The sequence below is a fragment of the Dunckerocampus dactyliophorus genome, chromosome 16 (assembly GCF_027744805.1).
Source record: "Dunckerocampus dactyliophorus isolate RoL2022-P2 chromosome 16, RoL_Ddac_1.1, whole genome shotgun sequence".
In the NCBI taxonomy this organism is placed as follows: Eukaryota; Metazoa; Chordata; class Actinopteri; order Syngnathiformes; family Syngnathidae; genus Dunckerocampus; species Dunckerocampus dactyliophorus.
In genome coordinates, this window is record NC_072834.1 from 21,623,500 (window position 1) to 21,640,232 (window position 16,733).

Sequence of the window (16,733 nt, forward strand, 5' to 3'; positions counted from 1 at the left end):
TCTTCCTTTTCTTGTGTGCGTTCCACCAAGGGTGCATCTTCAGACACACCCAGAACCTCCGCAGGAGACTCGATACTCATTGTGTGTGTACATGTGTTTGTGGTGTGTTTATTTTTCTTTTTTCAGGACAATCACCTGAAAAAGCTGAATCGTGGACCTTTGTGGTGAGTGAAATCTTTTTTTTTTGTTTGAAAATATTCAAATAATTGCTTCAAATCCCAAGGAATGTTTTTCCTGGACATTTTGTATCGTGCTTGTGATGTTATGACAGCGAGACATTGGCGTGCACAGATTGCCGCGTGGTCGTCAGTGAGTAGATGAATGAATAGTACAACACAAACAACTTTCAATATGGCATTACAGACGAAAACATGTTTTAATATTGCGGCGCTTGCTTCTATTTTTCATCATTTTCCTCTAGGTTGCTTTTTGTTCCTCATATGCATCTCTCAGTTTCCACACTGAGTCATCTATTCCTTCATTTTCTAACACGAAATGGGAACAAAGTCATGAGTTCTTCTTATGAATCAAATTTGAGGGTGATTTACTTTATCTTTTGCAATCATTTTGAAGGAATATTATTTATTTTATGTGCTAAGCAAGAGCCGGGTCACCAGCCCAGCTAAAGCGTGCAGCAGTCATGGACATCTTTTTATAAACTAACTCTTTGTTAGTCACTGGCGGGCAAACATCACATGTCTGCTGCGGAGGTGATTCCTTGCGGTCATGTTTTAGACTCAGTGTCATGGTGACTTCAGTGTGCACTTCTCCAAACACACAGTTTAAACGGAATGATCCTACTGTCATTGCAATGCACTTCATTGTACAGTGAGTCCAACGTTATGCATAATAAAAGTAGAATAGAGATAATGAAAAGTAATACATTTACAAATGTATCAACAAATATGCAACAGCTGCAGTGTGTGATGTGGAGTACATGATTTGCACTAGCTACTACCGCCGTGGTGGGCCAGTTTGCGTATGTCAGACACTGGGCGTGTCACAAGATCTCTTGTCACAAGATCTCATGGGAGTATTAGGGCCACATTGAAAAAAAAATTGGGGATTTTGAGAATAAAGTCGGAAATTTAGGAGAAAAAAGTCGTACATTTACGAGAAAAAAGTAATACATTTATGGGAAAAAAGTCGTACATTTACGAAAAAAAAGTCGTAATATTACCTTTGCCCAAGTCCCCCGTTTTCATAGCCAAAAAAAACTCATAACTTTATGTTACAGGCATTGTTTGAGATAACTATGAAAAGCGGGGGTAAGGAAGGTGGAAGTGAGAAGGGCTAGCCATGCTAATCTAAATGCTAAATGCGCAACTGCTCCGTTTTGCTGCCACGTTATAAATAAAAGCTTGCTTGAAGCAAGAGGAAGGTTTCCTTCCTTCCTGAAGAGCTATGCTCTATTTTCCCTCTGACACGTATGACACCATCACACCTCATTTTACCACTTTATTTACCTAAATTTCCGACTTTATTCTCGTACTATGACACTTTTTTTTCTCGTAAATTTATTATTTTATTCTCGTAAATTTCCGACTTTATTCTTGTATTATTACACTTTTTTTTCTCATGAAGTTACGACTTTATTCTCTCTTGTTTTCAATGTGGCCCTAATACTGTCGTAAAAACGTGACAAAATTTCTCATTCAGAAAAAAATGTCTCGTGGGCACTAGGCCTAAATGAATAAATCAATTAATCACACAATGAATGAAAATGAACATGATAATGACACCTCGCCTCCAAACAGGCATTGCAGTGCATTGCTTTCAGCACCTTGGTGGGTGGAGGCGGGGCCGCTAGCATACACACCGAGTGCAGATGAGTGTAACATAGTAGAAATTAAATTAGTAGCTTGCAGACAGTGGACATTATTATATTATAACTCTTGTAATATTCCCAAACATTTGTACTGGATTAACACCACAGCGGATGAATGGTGCCCCTTGTGGGTGGACATGGAGCTTGCATCGTCTCCGGTCTCCCTCCACTTGGTGATGTGTGCTCAACTCCCTTAGACGATATCCACCTTTACTTCCGACCCCGTGGTATCCAACACGATTCAAATTTGGACTCAAGTTATGAAGAGCCTGGGACTTCACAGGGCTTCAGACCGCTCTCCTACAGTTTTATTTATAATCATTTGTTTCTGCCGTCACGCATCGATTCATGGCTAGTCATCCCCCGGAAACTTTGCTTGACTCGTTACGAGCCCTTGATCCCGAGCAAAAGCGGCTAGGGTCTGTTATTTATGGCCTCATTAGCACAACCACTGATAGCCCATCGTCTGCCCTCAAGGAGTCCTGGGAGCAGGAACTCGAAACCATTCTGCCTGACGTGGTTAGTCCACTTCTCCTCTATTTGTGTGAACACGGCCTGCTGCAGTGTGAAGCGGTGCAAAAAAGTCCCTACACCAATTTGAAATTATATCGGATGTACCCCAATACAACTGATGCGTGCAATAAGTGTAAACACTCTCCAGCCGACCACTCTCACATGTTTTGGTTTTGTCCCAGGCTTGCCACATTCTGGTCAGAAATCTTTAATACTCTTAAAAAGGGGTCCAGTTTCGATATCTCTAGTGAGCCTTTCCTGGCTTTGTTTGGCACCCCCTTGCAATCAGTTGCATCTAAATCCATGCAGTGGTGTGAAAAAGTGTTTTTTTTTGCACGTTTGTCACACTTAAATGTTTCAGATCATCAAACAAATGTAAATATTACTCAATGACAACACAACTGAACACAAAATGCAGTTTTTAAATGAAACTTTTTATTATTAAGGGAGAAAAAAATTCCAAACCTACATGGCCCTGTGTGAAAAAGTGATTGCCCCCCCTTTAAAACATAACTTAAGTGAGATTAATTGAGATCTATCAGTGTGGAAAAGGTTATAAAGACATTTCTAAAGCTTTGGGACTCCAGCAAACCACAGTGAGAGCCATTATCTACAAATGGCCAAAACACTGAACAGTTGTGAACCTTCCCAGGAGTGGCCGGCCAAACAAAATGACCCCAAGAGCGCAGCCATGACTCATCCAAGAGGTCACAAAAGACCCCACAACAACATCCAAAGAACTGCAGGCCTCACTTGCCTCAGTTAAGGTCAGTGTTCATGACGCCACCATAAGAAAGACACTGGGCAAAAACGGACTGCATGGCAGAGTTCCAAGACCAAAACCACTGCTGAACAAAAAGAACATTAAGGCTCGTCTCAATTTTGCCAGAAAACATCTTGATGATCCCCAAGATCTTAGGGAAAATACTCTGTGGTCTGATGAGACAAAAGTTGAACTTTTTGGAAGGTGTGTGTCCCATTACATCTGGCGTAAAAGTACCGCCGCATTTCAGAAAAAGAACATCATACCAACAGTAAAATATGGTGGTGGTAGTGTGATGGTCTGGGGTTGTTTTGCTGCTTCAGGACCTGGAAGACTTGCTGTGATAAATGAACCATGAATTGTGCTGAAGGAGAATGTCCGGCCATCTGTTCGTGACCTCAAGCTGAAACCAACTTGGGTTCTGCAGCAGGACAATGATCCAAAACACACCAGCAAGTCCACCTCTGAATGGCTGAAGAAAAACCAAATGAAGACTTTGGAGTGGCCTAGTCCAAGTCCTGACCTGAATCCTATTGAGATGCTGTGGCATGACCTTAAAAAGGCTTCATGCTGGAAAACCCTCCAATGTGGCTGAATGACAACAATTCTGCTAAGATGAGTGGGCCAAAATTCCTCCCCAGCGCTGTAAGAGACTCATTGCAAGTTATCACAAACGCTTGATTGCAGTTGTTGCTGCGAAGGGGGGCCCAACCACTTATTAGGTTTAGGGGGCAATCACTTTTTCACACAGGACCATGTAGCTTTGAATTTTTTTTCTCCCTTAATAATAAAAAGTTTCATTTTGTGTTCAGTTGTGTTGTCATTGACTAATATTTAAAGTTGTTTGATGATCTGAAACATTTAAGTGTGACAAATACGCAAAAAAGTAAGATCAGGAAGGGGGCAAACCGCTGTACTTCTTAATTGGAAATTTCCTCAGCCTCCTTCACCTGGCAGGTGGATAAGGGAGGATGTTACTCTCCATTAGATAGATACTTTATTTATCTCCAAGAGAAATTCATGCTTTTCAACAAAATTAGGCTTGAAAAGATTAATTTTTTTTTGTTTTGTTTTGGTTGACTGTGTTTCTGTGTGATTATCATTTATCTTTATGGACAGACTCTTTTTATGTACGGTTTCCACACAACGTACAACGCATAGCTCTTCAGGGAGGAAGGAAACTTTCCTCTTGCTCCAGGCAAGCTTTTATTAATAACACGGCAGCAAAACAGAGCAGTTGCACATTTAGCATTTAGATTAGCATGGCTAGCCCTTGTAACTTCCGCCTTCCTCACCCCGCCCCCTCCACATGCCCAAGGCCAAAGGTCACATATGTTCCCCCTTTTCATAGCTGTCTTAGGCAATGCCTGTAACATAAAGTTATGAGCTTTTTTTTGGAAATTCATGACTTTATTCTCGAAGTCTCGAGAATCTTATTTTAATACTCTGTCGTAACAGGAATTGCAAACAGGCGCCTACAAACTTTGGTACCCAGGAAAGCAACTATATATATATGTGTACGTATATATATATGACATAATGTATTAACAAACCAGGAGAACAACAAAAATATTAGGCTACATGGCCACTAATAATAAAACAACACAAATTCAAAGACGTTCAGCACCATGGATAGCGACTGCATCATTTTGACACGCACTTGAACTGTTTCAACTCAGAGCCTTGTTCCAGTAGCTTTAACACGCGAACTCCCAAGGCAGTCATTTTGACTGTTTTCAAAATTTGCAATGTCATAACTTGGTTAAAAAAAACCTATGTATGTACCCATAGGACCCTGACTTTTCCTAAATGTGTGTAAATTTTATTCTAACATTGTTTTATCATTAAAATTTCAAAACACAAAAGAGATCTGAGTGTTACTACCTCCAATGACCATAGCAGTCAAATTGACTGCCTGCTTTTTACAGGAGGTGTCATATTTCACTATTTTTCTACATTTTTCCCGCCCTTCCTCCTGCTCTATTGTCTGTTTGTTTTTTATGCTCTGTGATGCTAAAACCTAGCTGTAGCTTCACTCTAAACCCAAGAGACACAAAAATGACAAGTAGAAAGAAGGTGACAGCTATGGAGGCTTTAGCCTTGCTTCAGATAAAATGGTTGCAGTTTGAGTTTGCATGTGTAATTGCAGAGAAGTGTTATTGTGTCAATTCAATCAAACACTGAATCACTATAGTTTTCATTTAGTGTCCTGACGAGTTTTTTTTACCTATTCCACCAATTTATTTTTAGATCTTTTTGATGATAATCCAAATTATATACAAAGAGCCAAAATGACTGCTATGGTCATTCTAGTAGTTGCAGAATTCTTACAGAGTTCTTACAGTGGCGTATCCTGAAGCCATGTACACCCTACTTCTTCACGCTTACAAAACGTACACCAACACTTGAAATATTGAACATCATTAGTTGGTTATTTAATTCTATAGTAATTCCGAGTCAAAAATGTGTACAGGATTTTGCATGGTCAGATTTTGATAAAGTTTCACAAGAGCACTGATAAATAAATAAGTAATCATCCTACATACAGTATCTTTTAGAAATATTGAACATAATTCATTGGTTAATTTATGTTATAGTAACTCTGCGTCAAAAATGTGTATTTTGAGTGGTCGCATTTTGATAAAGTTGAGCACTAATAACACTAATAAATAAATACGTAATCATCCTATTCTGGTTTGATGTTTGATGGCATCCTTCCGTTCCGCTTGAATGGCTTGAATTTGTGCTTCACCTTTTTGTGCACTCACGATGGCTATGGTTTAAGTCTGCGTATTCATTTAATGCCAAAATGAAGGGGAAAGTTGAACAGTCCCACTAAAGCGTTATCCCAAGTACAAAAACACATACAACCAACAATTCAGCCTAATTTTTGGGGGGAATCCTCACTCACAGCCGCAGGTTTTCCTTGCACCAAATCTGATGAAAGATGAAACACTTTACTGTGTTTTGTTTGTTTGTCATATTATGATTTTTTTCATTGATATTTTTTTCCTTCATATTTCAACTTTATGCTACTAAAACACTTTTTAAAAATTTTACTTTTCTTGTACTTTTATTATAATGAGCAGCGGGCAAGTAAAAACACAGCCATGGGCCGCAAATGGCCCCCGGGCCGCACTTTGGACACCCCTGCATTAGTTTGTTTAGGTTTACCTAATGAAGTGACATGTAACATGAAAATGTGTTTATAAAAATGTAAATTTTTCATCAGGTTAATCCCATGTCTGACATAGATTAATATAGATTAATCACGATTAATTGTTGCATGGTCATTTTTGTCCTTGTTGTTTCTCCATGGCGCCTTGTACAGTTCAACTGGGTGCGACTTGTTTAATCAGATTAATCCTATGCGTGATGTAGCTTCATGTGGATTAATTGTGATTAATTATTGTTGTGTTGTCATTTTTGTCCTTATTTCTCAATGGTGCCTTGTACAGTGCAACCTGAGATGCGACTTGTTTAATTAGATTAATCCTATGCCTGATGTAGCTTCATATAGATTAACTGTGATTAAATAATTGTTGCATTTTCATTTTTTTCCTTGTTGTTTCTCGATGGCGCCTTGTACAGTGCAACTTGAGATGAGACTTGATTAATCAGATTAATCCATTGCCTGATGTAGCTTCATATAGATTAATTGTGATTAGTTATTTTTGCGTTTTCATTTTTGTCCTTGTGTCTCGATGGCGCCTTGTACAGTGCAACTTCAGATGCGACTTGTTTAATCAGATTAATCCTATGCCTGATGTAGTTTCATATAGATTAATAATGACTAAATTAATCGTGACTAATTATTGTTGCGTTTTCATTTTTGTCCATGTTGTTTTTCGATGGCGCCTTGTACAGTGCAACTTAAAATGAGACTTGCAAAATCTTCATAAGGGCTGCGTCCTTGATGATATTCACCTGTCTGCAGTATTTTTGCAATTCACTTTCGTGACTGCAATTGTATCAGTCAAGAAACCCAAACTGCTCAATGCACATCACTGTTTCCAAATATTTCCTGCATTCATCTGAGCCTATCCTTACTTTCTGCACATACAGCCTCTTGATGGCACCTCTACATGTTTTTTAATTTGCTGTAGACCTCTGGCTCTAAAGATGAAGAAGTCAGAGAAGTCCGTCTTCTCTCTGGAGGCTGACGACAGGACAGAGTCGGAGAAACGTCGGCCCGCGGCACCACAGCAAGATGTTCTGGTGTCTGTTTTAAGTGTGGGCCTCGAGGCGCCCAAAGCCCCCATGGACACGGACTACCAGGAGGAAATGGAGAAGACCCGACCTCAAATACGCTTCAACCTCAACTTTGACAAGTGAGCTTCTCCACGCTGTCTCTGTCAGTAAAACTCATGCTACCATGCAGCACTGCAGGCCACATTGCTTTAGCAACGTCACATCAACCATTTTCCTTCACTATGTACTTGGGCCGCATGGGCGATAGTACACATGCTGGTGTTGATCCGATACCAGGTGCGGATACTGACACCAATACGTTTCACTTTACATTTTTCAACATCCTTAAATGTTTTTGTGATTTGGCTAGCTCTACTTTCTTAATATAAGATTGTTTTTCTCAAGTGAAAATTTCTAGACAAGATATGTTTTCTTTTTAGGAAACAAATAAGAAATGGTTGCTTAAAATGGGACTTTTTTTTTACTTTCTTCAGTTTTTGCAGTTGGAGTTTGTTATTTTTTTGTTGTCAAACCCCATTCAAAATCAACGATACAACAGTTGTACCTTATACTCACATTTCTGCTCTGATTTCAATGTAAGTTTGTTGGCAGAACTTGCATATTTCATTTTTCAGGATGTCACTCCTGTGTTAAAGAATCCATATTTGCAACATTATTTAATCCTTATTTAATTCTCCCCCTTCTCCGTGCCCCAACAATTCCTGGTAGCTTGTTTGCTTCCTGTGTTAAAATGTCACCATACGCAGAGCAGGTCACCTTTGTTTTCGTGTGTTTTTGACCAATGAATTGATGTTTCCAGAGGGATCCGAGGCGAGGAGCAGAACAACGCCAAGCGAGACAGTCAGTCGTTTAACATCGACAGGCTGTTTGACGCCGTGGCCAGCGGGGATGTCAGCAGCTTGGACGGCCTTCACCAGTACCTGCACCAAAACATGAAGAAACTCACCGACACCTTGTGTGGGTCTGACGGCTCCTGTGGCGCTGAAATCCTAAATAATAACAAACCTGACTCTGTTTTCACTTCCAGATCAGTCGTATGGTAAAACCGCCCTGATGAAGGCCCTGCTGCACCTCAGAGACGGCAAGAACCCCACAGTTGAATTATTATTGGAGGTCTCGGAGAGGATGGGTGACATTAAAGAGTTTGTGAATGCAGCTTACACCAACAGTTACTACAAAGGTCATTACTTGCATTTATTTCAATAAGATTCAGTGCAAAGTTCCATGCTAGAGATGTTCCACCGGACGCTTTTTGGATTTTGTAAACCAACACATGCAGACACGCTCAGAAGTTTATATTTCAAGGAAAAAAAAAATGCATTTTGCCTTTGTGATGTCAGTGAAATGCTACTAAAATGACATTTTCCCTCATAAAACAGAATTACAAGTTTATTCTCGGGAAATGTAGATTTTTTTTCTCATTTCATGACAACCTTTTTCTCTCTATTTTTGATTTGATTTTGTTAGGTTTTTTTTCTTTTTTTTCCATTTCTGCTGTTTTTTTTTTCATTTTCCAACTACAACTTTCCATTTTTTTATTTTCTTCTCGTAATGACTTTATTCCCGTAGTATTTTCACTTTATTCTAATATTAGAACCTTTTCCCCAACCTAACTTTCCCCAAAATTACAACTTTATTCATTGTTTTGTTTGTATTATTGCGTCTTTCAAAAAAAGAATGTGTTTTTTCCCTAATATTTGTATAATATTTTATTTCTAATATTTTTTTAAATTAAAAATAAAAAAAATGTAATATTTCAACTCTATATGCGACCAAAATGACATTATTTATCCTCATGATATTACAAGTTTATTCTTGTAAAATTACAGCTGTTATTTTTCATTTGTGCTGGTTTTTTTTTCTATTTTCCAACTTTCCATTCGTAAATTTTCTTCTCATAATTATGACCTTATTCCCATAATATTTTGGCTTTATTCTAATATTATAACTTTTTCACCGACCAAATTTTCCCCCAAATTACAACTTTACAGTTTGTTTGTCATAATATTAAGTCTGCAATATTTTTTATAATATTTTATTTCTATAATATTTTTTAAGCTGTAATACATATGTATTAAAATTGCAATTTTTGTTCTCATTCGATGAAATGTTTTTCTCTTAATATTTTGATTTTATTTTCTTAAAATTACAGCCGTTTTTTTGCCGTTTGTGTTGTTTTTTTGTTGTTTTTCCAACTATTTAAACTTTCCATTTGTAAATGTTCTTCTCACAATTATGACTTTATTCCCACAATATTTAGACTTCATTCTAATATTATGAATTATTATTTAATAAATAATATTAAATAACTTAACTATTTCACCAACCTAACTTTCCCCCAAATTACAACTTAATTGTTTTGTTTGTGTGTCATATCATGTCTTAAAAAAAAAATTCGATATTTATAATTTTTTTTTTATTTCAATAATATTTTTAAAATACATACATATTAGGACTTTTTTTTTAAATAATGTATTTTCGCTTTAATATTTCAACTCTATGCTACTAAAATGACATTATTTATCCTCATAATATTACAAGTCTATTATCGTAAAATATATTTTTTTCTTGTTAAAATACAACTTTTTTTTCTTGATAGTTTGACTTCATTCTCATAAAATTTCTGCTGTTTTTACCATTTCTGCTGTTGCTTTTTAAAAATAATTTTATAGATAGTTCAACCCTTTTTCTTGGAAATTTTCTTCTCATAATATTATGATTTTATTTCTTTATTTAAATCAATTATTTAAGTTTTTGCCCAGACAAATTTTCCCCAAATTACAACGTTTTTTTGTTTCTCATTGTATGACTTTAAAAATTCTTTAACATTTGGACTTTATGCTACTAAAATGACATTATTTTTCCTCCTAATATTGTGAGATTACGACTTTTCTCATTCGCTTACAACTTTTTCTTTCAATAGCTTGACTTTATTCTTGGAAAATTACTGCAGATTTTTCCATTTTTCCTGCTGGTGTTTTTTTTTTTTACTTTTCTTGTTCAATCATATTTTTAAAATGTGCTGTGGGCCAATAAATTAACATCTGCGGCCACAAACGGCCCCCGGGCCGCACTTTGGACGCCCCTGTGCTAACCACTACTCCACAGTGTCAGTCAATGAAAATGAAGGCTGATGAAATAATGATGAAATATGATTGATCAGGGCAGACAGCATTGCACATCGCCATCGAGAGGAGGAGCCTGAGCTACGTCGAGCTTCTGGTCAGTAAAGGAGCAGACGTTCACGCAAAGGCCTGTGGGAAGTTCTTCCAGCCTCATGATGGCCCAAACTTCTACTTTGGTAAGCGCGCCCCCGTGTGGAGAGACGCACAAAGTTCATTTAAACAACCGGCCACGTGTGGACTGAAACAGGCAGCATTTGAAAACACGTCGATGCGATATGTGACACTTAAGACCTTTTATAAAACAGCCTTGATTCGAATATTCAAGAATAATTATTTTAAAAGTCGCCAATCAAAGAACCACAATAGTCAGGAATTATTTGTTAAATTATTTATTTTTTTAAAAATCCCCAAAAATTTAATTGAAAAAATATATTGGCCAGTAGTTTTATGTAGTAGTTGATAATCATCTCTGATTTTAATTTTTGATCACACAACTTTAAAAAAAATATATCTAATATTAGCAAATAGTTTGGCTTTTAACGTAGTAAAGCCCAAAAACAGGGAAAAAAAGCAACAACAAAAAGAATAATAATTCACCTCCCAGATGTTGATAAAGGAGACCTATGATGCAGAAACTGAAACTTTTTTAGAAATATTTACATTTTAGTACGTTTTTATAGAAATGTTGCAACGTTGGGCCTGCGTGGGAGCAGCATTTGTGTATTTGCACTCACGGTCAGAACAAATATATTGACCTAATGCAGTGTTTATTCTTGCCAAAGCACTAAATATCATGAATAATAATAACTTCTAGTAAGCTCAAAGTGCTGTCATTTTACAGGGTTCAAATACTTCAAAGCTGGCATTTTGCATGACTTGCATTATAAAGATTTTCCACGTGGTGTGGTGCCCAAGTTACCACATACAGTAAGGCTCCTTGCCCTGTAAAGTGCTTACAAAGTGTGACATCAAGTCCAAAAGTCATGTATTTTGCAAAGTAGCGAACTGTGTTTTGTGTTTTGATGGTGACACTGCTCACATTCACCACCCAGGTGAGCTTCCTCTGTCTCTGGCAGCGTGCACAAACCAGCCTGACGTGGTGTCCTTCCTCCTGGACAATGACTACCAGCGAGCCAATGCAAATATGGCCGACTCTCAGGGCAACACGGTGCTGCACGCCTTGGTGGTGGTGGCCGACAACACCAAGGAGAACACAGACTTCATCACCAGCATGTACGACCGCATCCTGACCGTCACGGCCCGACTGAGGCCCAAAATCAACCTGGAGAAGACGGAAAACCACAGCAGGCTGACGCCTCTTAAACTGGCTGCCAAAACTGGAAAAAGTGGGGTAAGATACCACAACTGTACCCGTCCACACTTGACACAACATTAGGTAGACCTGCATAATATGACATAATAGCATAATATACAGCTGTCAGTACAGCGCAGCGCCACAAACTACAGCCTCCATGCAGAATATTTTACATGTAATACAGAGCATCGATTCAATTGCAGTATTAATAAATATAAATACACGGGCATCAATGGCCTTTATTTGCCTATCCATCCATTTTCTATACGGCTTGTCCTCATATGGGCCACAAGTGAGCAGGGTTAGGGTTAGACCCGCGGCTCCGGAGTCACGTGCGGATCTTCAGCCTCCTTCTTGCGGCTCCCTTCGCCGAGCGCGGTGATTTTTTGAACACCGAAGAAGGGGAAACGTGCATTGTGGAAAACAATATGAAATATCCGACTCACTGTAAGTCCGTGAACGCATCTAGACTGCATTCTGACTGCTGATTGGATGCGCGAGTAGGGGGAGTCTCACAGGGCGGGAGAGAAAAAAAAGGTGAGGGAGTTTTTGAGTTGAGTCTGAAACGAGTAACTGAGCAGTAAAATAAAACAATTTAATTAACGAGAGCGTAGCAAAATGTTTTATTACGAGAAGCGCGCTGTAGCTACATACAGTACGTGCTCGGACTCCAGGAGAGGCGGATAGCGTGCAGGCGCGGCTGCTTTCATTTCACGTCTCCAAATACCAGAAAAATCTCCCAACGACGTGACGAAAAGCCTTTACATCTGTCGCCAGTTGCTTTTGAGGAAATAAGTCACCAAGAGGGTTTGGAAAACCGCCAAGTTGGCAGCACACAAAATTTGCTGCGTAATGTTTTGGGGCTCCCGGCTATTTGGGCTTTTTTTTTTTTTACTGGAAGAGGAGGCAAAATGGCTCTTTTGATGGTAAAGGTTGCCGACCCCTGGGTTAGGGTTAGGGGGGTTATGGTTAGGGTTACACCCTGGACTGGTCGCGAGCCGATCATAGGACGCATACAGACACAAAGAACCATTCACACTCAAATGAACAGTTGTCTCCAGTGACCCTAATATGCATAATTTTGGAATGTGGGCGGAAACAGGAGTAGCTGGAGAAAATCCACAGAGATTTCAAGCCTCAATCTTCATGTGGCCACACTTGTCTTTGTCAGTGCTCGTTTACGTTGAGGTTTATGTGGCAGTTGAAACGCTATCTAGCAAGAAGGAGCCATCCATCCATCTTCTATGTCGCTTGTCCTCACTGGGGTCGCGGAGGTATGCTGGAGCCTATACCAGCTGACTTTTGGGCGAGAGGCGGGGTACACCCTGGACTGGTCGCCAGCCGATCGCGGGGCACATACAGGTATAGACAAACAACCATTCACACTCACATTCGTACCTATGGACAATTTTGAGTCTCCAATTAACCTAACATGGATGTTTTTGGAATGTGGGAGGAAACCGGAGTACCCGGAGAACATGCAAACTCCACACAGAAATGCCCAATGGATATTCAAACCCAGTCTCCTGACTGTGTGGCCAACATGCTAACCACCAGGCCATCCTGCTAATTTGAATTAAATTTAAATTAAATGTATTTAATTATTAAAATAAAATTAATTTAAATAAAAGCATCAAATATTTCTATATAATATATAATAAAACAAATAATTACGTATACAAATAATTTAAATTATGTTATGACACTGCTTTTAATTAAAAAAATAAATTTAAAAAATAGAAATAACAAATGTTTTTTTAATTAAAAAATATAATTGAATTTAAATTAAATTATGTTTTTACATTTTTAATTACATTTAATTCAATTTAGTTTTTTTTTACATTTTTATTAAAATTTTCTACTTTAGTTTTTTATTTTGAATGTGTGGTCTGCCTCACAGCCACCTGGTTCTGGTATCAGGCCTTTCCTTTCCATGTTCCCCATGTGCTCACGTGGGTTTTTTCCATTGTGAAAACATGCATGTTGGACTAACTGGAGACTGCAAATTGTGCATTGGTGTGAACGTGAAAGGTTGTGTGTATGCGTGTCCTGTGACCGGTCCAGGGTGTACCCCGCCTCTCGCCCAAAGTCAGCTGTGATAGGCTCCAGCTCACACATGACGCCTCACGAGGACAAGTCAATTCATGTTGTTTCTGGGGCGTTCCTCCATTTTTCAGATTTTCGCTCACATCCTGAAGCGCGAGTTCCAGGAGAGCCACACCAAACATTTGTCTCGTAAATTCACCGAGTGGGTTTACGGGCCGGTCCACTGCTCCTTGTACGACATGGCCTCTGTGGACTCCGTGGACGATAAGTCAGCCCTGGAGATACTGGTCTATGGCAGCGACATCCCTGTGAGTCCCGTCTTGTAGCAGTCTAGCCTAGCAGATATACACTCCTCTTCTGGAAGGAATGCGTCTGCTTCCAGAACCGCCACGAAATGCTCCAGACAGAACCTCTCAAGCAACTCCTGGAGGACAAATGGAAGAGGTTTGCAGGTCGAATGTTTGCTCTCAACTTCCTGGTCTACTTGGTGTACCTGATTATCTTCACGATGGTGGCCTACAACAAGAAGGATGGGAAGGTAGATCGTATAAGGTAGACTGGTATCTCATCTTGGTGACCTCACACCACTGATACTGCTTTTTTTTTGTCTTCAGACGCCATTCCCTCTGGAGCACAACACTGCAGGTTACCTGTATGTTTCAGGACAGATACTGTTAACTCTGGCAAACTGCTATTTCTTCCTCATAGGTGTACGTATGCCTTACGCACGCATTCCCTCAGTATACTAACAGCTTTCACCTTGCATTTACGCCGACATCTATTAAAATCTTGTCTCCAGTTGCTAGATATGACGAGGAAACGACCAAAGCTGCAGACCTTGCTGATTGATGGATATTATGATATTCTTTTGTAAGTAAGATGCTGATGCTAATGATGATGATAACACCACCACTGCAGCAGACCCATTCGTGTCTGCATGCTGTGCAAAAGGCTTGGATGTGTTTTAGCATTGTTTCAGTAGAGGTGGGCAATACTGGAAATCTTGGAATCGATACCAAGTAAATAAGGGGCCTGGATTGCAGATACCGATACTTTTCACTTTCAAGATCATTGACTGATTTTGCCTTCAAATTGTTGATCATGCTTATCAACAAACTTATTTGCGAACGGTTTAACAATATAAGACAATGCAACAATATCAACAAAATAATTAGGGCTGTCAAAAACAGCGCGTCACCCGCGGTAACTAATTTATTTCATTGATTACGTTAAAATGTTTAGCGTAACTAACACATGTGCATCATGTCAAGCCATACCTCTGTTATGACAGACGGAAGCATAGACATACTGTAGATACACAGGAGTAATTCACATGAGATCGGCTATAGAGCACACCCCTGCATTAAAATTACTCATTAAACTACTATACTGTGGACAGTTTTTCGGCACTTCTTTGTGCTGATGTAATGTGAATTACTCCTGTGTGGGATCGATAAAGTTCTTATCTTAGCCATCTGAGAAGATCAAATAGATTGTTTTTGGTGCCTCACTGTTTCGCAAGTATATTAGTGCGTGTGTGAACGTATAAACGAGAGGCATTAACTTCAATTTCTTTGTAGAAAGGGGCTTTATGAAAGTAAGTACATTTACTTGTATTCATTTACAGCGCAGCCTTGACACATCCAATATGGCGGCGACGTTGACGTACGGCTCAGCACTCGGTGCGGCGTCTATATATGTCTATGGACGGAAGCATAGTGTAGTGTCCCTACACAGTCACACAAAGCCTGACGCTCTTTTATAACTTTATTCTGACGTGCAATTCCAACACCAGTGCAATTCCAACACCTTATATGTATTTCCACCTCACAGAACACGTCTCTAGTCTTCCTCATTGACACTTCCTCACTGTCAGGCGACGGCCGCGAGATGCATTCATGGACACTCAAAAAAATACAAGAATGTCTTTATTATGTTTGTATGAGTGTTCTGAATAAACAGAAAGACAAAGAAAAACAAAAAGTGAATATTCTTATCACCCACTAACGTATCTCTTACTGCGACAATTTGATGCATTTAAGTATGCTCGGGAATCCCAGAAAATACATCTACACTCAAAACATGAATTTATCTTACATTACTTGGTGTCTTCGAACGCAATTCTTCACGACTCATAATAACGCAGTTAATGTGTGATTCAAATGTTGTGCTACTATTAAAGAGACTAGTGTTAGGCAAATTTACAGACGTGTGCTATCTTTTAGCTTGAGTTGGAGCTATTCGTACATACAAGTATATATCTAATTGTGTCCTCTCATTTATCTTTTTGTTCATAAAATACAGTAAAAAGGGGCATATTTCACACAGTTGCAAATGGTGATTAATCATGATGAATTAAGTGGAAAACTGTGATTAATTTGATTAAAAATTTTTATCATTTGACAGCCCTAAAAATAATACAACAAAACATTACAATTCCCTACTACTGCACAGAATTGAGGGCCGCACGGTGGCCTAGTGGTTAGGATGTTGGCACACGATCAGGAGACCTGGAAGGGTTCGAATCTTGTGACATCTCTGTGTTGAGTTTGCATGGTCTCCCTGTACTCTGGCTTCTTCTTCTTCCCACATTCCGAAAATATGCATGTTGGCTCCTCTAAATTGCCCGTAGGTATGAATGTGAGTTTGAATGGCTGTTTGTCTATATGTGCCCTGTGATTGGCTGGCCTAAAGTCAGCTGGTATAGGCTCCAGCATACCCCCGACCAGAATGAAGCAACATAGAAAATTAATGAATGAATGCACAGAATTGTTTGAACAAAACAATTGCTCCGAAGACCGACACGATAAAAGCACTTTGCGTCACATCCTGTCGGACTGCACTGAACAAAATCCATCCATTTATTTTCTATGCCGGTTATCCTACCAGGGTTCAGGGGAGTGAACAAAATAAGGGTCTCAAAACAAGTAG

The 16,733-nt window shown here is 39.0% G+C and overlaps 1 protein-coding gene across 1 annotated transcript in view; it reads left to right on the top strand.

The window, feature by feature from the left end:
• The window catches only part of trpv1 (transient receptor potential cation channel, subfamily V, member 1), a 27,719-nt gene continuing 10,986 nt past the window's right edge, over positions 1–16,733 (top strand). Inside the window, exons 1-10 of the mRNA XM_054754175.1 lie at positions 1–164; positions 7,211–7,435; positions 8,116–8,273; positions 8,344–8,496; positions 10,480–10,617; positions 11,494–11,792; positions 13,934–14,110; positions 14,185–14,340; positions 14,417–14,512; positions 14,602–14,672. Of these exons, the coding sequence (XP_054610150.1) occupies positions 7,227–7,435; positions 8,116–8,273; positions 8,344–8,496; positions 10,480–10,617; positions 11,494–11,792; positions 13,934–14,110; positions 14,185–14,340; positions 14,417–14,512; positions 14,602–14,672 (1,457 nt within the window). The 5' untranslated portion in view covers positions 1–164; positions 7,211–7,226. The remainder of the gene's footprint in view (positions 165–7,210; positions 7,436–8,115; positions 8,274–8,343; positions 8,497–10,479; positions 10,618–11,493; positions 11,793–13,933; positions 14,111–14,184; positions 14,341–14,416; positions 14,513–14,601; positions 14,673–16,733) is intronic.